Genomic DNA, 4,115 nt, shown 5'->3' with positions numbered 1-4,115 from the left:
GTATGTCTGACACAGCCATCCCTGGTCACAGAAAAGGAGCAGCCCTGCCCCTGAATTTCTCAGTGGCCCTGCAGTAAGTGCTCCCCTCTGGAGGTCTTGGATAGTGACTGTGATCTCACTGTTATCTGCTGAGGGGAGGGGTGGCTTACCTCCCTAGGTCAGGGAGCAGGGTCCAATCCCCTTGTGGCACGCTCCTTCCATGACCCAGCCTTCCTGTTTGGTCACTCTGAGCACCATCCCATTCATCAGTCACAGTGAGACCCCTCCTGGCTTTCCTGGCCACTCTTTCTCGCTCCCTTGGGCTCCGCATTGGTTGTGTCCTGGCTTCCTGAGCTCTGTCCATGCCCACACTCCTGGGAAGTATCATTCTTTATCACCGTTGTGACTAGTGACCATACACCTGGTCCTATAGTTCTGTGGGTCAGGAGTCTCCCTGGGCTGAGGTCAAGGTGTGGGCGGGCTTCATTCCTTCTCGAGCTTTGGAGGGAATCTGTCTGCATTTCCAATTTCTTGGGCATCTTCATTCATTGGCTCATGGCCCCTTCCTCCATCCTCCAAAACAGTAGTGCAGCAGCTCAGATCTTTCACTCTGAACTTGACCCTCTTGATAATGCAGAATAATGTCCCCATTTCCACATTTATTAGTCTGCCCTCAACAGGAGCTGGAAATGAGTCACTAGCCACCTCCTGACCCCCAGCACTCTCCTCCCAGATGGTATCCTGTCCTTAAAGAACAACAAGCCAGATGACGCACTGTGTGTGCTGGGCCTCATGCTTTCTGACCTGTACCCCCACGAGACCTGGAGCTTCACCTTCAGCAAGTCCCTCCCAGGGCATGGTGAGCTGGGGCCCTGCAGTTTCCACCTAGAGGGAGCCTGGCATGTGCTCTTGCTCCAGGGGAGGGTGATGCACACCTGTGGAAATAGCTGCATGATCTTGATCCCCCACATTTTTGCTATTCCTGGGCAAAAGGCTGGCTTGGCTGCTGCCTCAGGGCTGGCCTTCATGTGGGCATAATGGCAGGGCAGGGTCTACTTGGACTGCTCATCCTCAGGCCATGCCTGGGTTGCAAGAGAGGATGGGCTGCTTTCATTCCGGGCTCCCTGCATCCGAGGCTGCCCACTGAGTCTCCTTGTCCTTCGCTCTCCCCAGAAGGGTGCATCTGTAGCTTCACCTGGTTCTCAGGGGAATTCTCATAGGTGGGGCTCAGTGACCTTGATCCAGCTCTACCTGAGGCGGTGGCAGGACACAGGCAGGAACCAGTGCTTTAGTACCATGGGGGTGGAACAGTGCTGCAGGGTGGGCATGGGGGACAGGAAGAGGGTGGGTGGCTGGGCAGCTATGGATGTGTCCTCAGAGGAAGGTCATAGTGGGCTCTGGCTGAGCCTTCTGCCTGCCCAGTTATATTGTCCAGTTCTCTCCAGGAAGAGGTCAGTCCCTCACTTTACGGAGTGAGGAAATTGAGGCTCAGAGATGCCAAGTGTTTTGCCAAAGGCCACATAGCTCTGGGGGACGGCTAGGATCTGACCTACGATCTACCTGGCTCCCAAGCCCCATGCTATTGGCTTCCCCTGAGCCCCAGAGGGGAAGGTGTGCTTGGACCATTTGCCAGCAGTCTGTCCTCACCAGGGGTTGGGGGTCTGTGGGTAGAGGGAAAGGTTCTGAGGCAAGGCTGGTGGCCTTCCCCCTCAGGTCACATGCCACAATCTCTGCCACCTCCTGGGCCTGGGGAGCTGCCGCTGGCTCCGCTGCCTCATGAAAGGGGCGCTCAGCCTGGATGAAGCCCTGCAGTGGCCCCCAGACCTCTGCCCCATCTGCCTGAGGAAGCTGCAGCAAGTCCTGAGTTTCCGGCTCGCTGAGAGGTACAAGGTGAGCGCTGCCCTGGCTGCCGACTTGGCCCAGGGGAAGCCACACACAGGCAGAGGACCTGTGCTGTGTCCTGCTCCTCCAGGACCTCACAGATCTCCCTGATGGCAGATCCAGTCCTTAGCAGGTGCTTGACAAGTGGAAGCCCCCAGCACTTTGGGGCACTTTGGCTGACTTGTGGGTCACTAGAAGGAAGAGGGAACCAGACCAACCCAGTCCTCAACAGGAGCTCCTGCCTCTGGCAGTGCTGGCAAGGGGTATGCTGCCCTCTGTTGGTAGTATATGGCATGGCCATAGAGCACGGTCCCCTTTCTTATTTCCATGGGAAGATTTGTTTGTAAACTCAGAAACTTCACTCTCTCTTTATTTCTCTTTAAATCCACCTTTGGCTGAAAACAAATTTTCAATGGAGGCACAGGACCTATCAATTTGAAAACCAAAACTTGTTGTCAGAACTTCCCTGGGTTTAAGGCCGGACTCTTATGGTTCTGGGGAGTCCCTTCCTCATGCAGGTTTCTGGCAGGGTAGTGGCTCTCAGCCTGCCCTGGTGTCACAATTCCCTGGTGGGATGGGGTTCTCACCTGGACGCATTAGAACAGTCCCCTGCGATGCTGGAGGCCTGAAGTAGAGGCCAGGTATTTTCAGATTATAGCACTGACTCCCCTGGGAGCAGAGGGACAGCTCTTCCCTAGTGGGGAGCCAGGAGCCTGTGTCGCTGCAGAACAGGGCAGCTGGTGTGGTTGTCACTTGTGGAGACACCCTGCATGGGCCAGCTGCCCAGTCACGGGGGCACAGGCAAAGGGCTTGGTTGGAGGCAGCTCTTATTGTCCTGGTGAGGCTGAGAAATGGGAATTGAAGACAGCTCTGGCTGTGAAAGGGTTTGATTTCTTACTTGTGTCCTTCATCTGGGGCTCATTCAACCATCTGATGGGAACTTTTAGAACTTTACCCAGTTGAGGGCGGGGGTGTGGTGTTCAATAGACCCTGGGTGAGCTCTGAGGGCTGAGGTGGTGGGTGCAGCCTCTCCTCCCATGGTGCTCCCTGAAATGGCTGGGCCATTGGGGGCAGCCAGTCCCCTCTTAGGACAAGGCTCAGGGACCTGGTGGGCCAATGACTGTAGTAGGTGGGGAGCTATGCAGGAGATTTCCCACATGTCCTGGGATGGCCCAAGGACTCTAAGAGCCAGGCTCCTGGGACCTGGAACGTCTGGCTGTGGCACAGCCTGGACTCCAGTCCCCAGCAGTGCTGGGCAGCAGGGCCCAGGTGGCATCAGCTTGCCACAGGCCTCAAGGTGACTGAATGCAGCTGGGTCCTCGGGCTGCTCGCTGGCCAGACAAGTGCCCACCAGAGAGAACTCAGCCTGTTTCTCCCTCGCAGAGACTCCACACCTGGACCCAGGCAGCAGCAGGTTCGTGGCCCTGCCAGGAGGCAGGAGAGCCATCTATGTCGGAGGACACCCCACCCTTCAGCGCAGACTCTGGCATGTGCTGTGAGAGCGACTCAGAGCCTGTCACCAGCCTATCAGAGCCCCTCACCCCTGACGCATGGAGTCATGCCTTCCCTGAGGGACCCGAGGATGGGCAGAGCTCCCTGGTGGCCTCAGAGGCTCTGCCGAAGCTTGAGGGCCCTGTGGAGGCCATCGAGGAGCACGGACGGTGGCTGGCCACAAGTATCCAGGCCCTGGAGCGGGAAGTGGCCGAGGAGGAGCTCGTGCAGGTGGACAGGGCCGTGGATGCCCTGGACCGGTGGGAGATGTTCACAGGGCAACTCCCGGCTACCAGGCAAGACCTGCCCTGTGTCAGGGACAGTGCAGGGCTGCGCAAGGCCCTGGGGGACAAGCTCTCCTCCCTGAGGCGGCGGCTGAGCACACGCAGACTCCCCAAGGCCGAGTCCTCCCCCTGCCGCTGGGAGGGGGGTAGTTAGTGCAGCAAGATGGCCTGTCCCCTGCAGAAAAGTCAGCGCCTGACGTCTCTCCCCAGGACACCAACTGACCACTGCTGTCCAGCCACCAAGGGCATGGTGAGCCCAGCAGCGCTAACAGAAGCCTCAGAATGAGGAGGCTGCTTCTAGCTGGCTCCTTGGGTCCCTGTGCCCACTGCTTACCCCAAAGCACAGCCTGGTCCCAGGGCCCCCATGGCAGAGTAGCCTGCAGCCTGGGGAGCACCCCGCCCCTCTCCTGGGCGCCACCGTGGTCTGAGGGCCAGGGGGGAGCTGTGCGCTTGCCTTCTCCCTGCAGGCTGGGCTTTGGG

At 58.4% G+C, this 4,115-nt stretch overlaps 1 protein-coding gene across 1 annotated transcript; it reads left to right on the top strand.

The window, feature by feature from the left end:
• Window positions 1-1,275: 1,275 nt before the first annotated feature.
• On the top strand, window positions 1,276-3,789 carry LOC114081188 (archaemetzincin-1-like). Its single transcript, XM_071605431.1, has 3 exons — window positions 1,276-1,323; window positions 1,693-1,869; window positions 3,244-3,789. The coding sequence occupies exons 1-3, from the start codon at window positions 1,276-1,278 to the stop codon at window positions 3,787-3,789; spliced, it is 771 nt and encodes a 256-aa protein (XP_071461532.1).
• Window positions 3,790-4,115: the final 326 nt, after the last annotated feature.

This window comes from Marmota flaviventris, chromosome 19, assembly GCF_047511675.1.
Source record: "Marmota flaviventris isolate mMarFla1 chromosome 19, mMarFla1.hap1, whole genome shotgun sequence".
In the NCBI taxonomy this organism is placed as follows: Eukaryota; Metazoa; Chordata; class Mammalia; order Rodentia; family Sciuridae; genus Marmota; species Marmota flaviventris.
The sequence above is the reverse complement of the archived record's forward strand: the minus strand, read 5'-3'. Positions and strand labels throughout refer to the sequence as shown.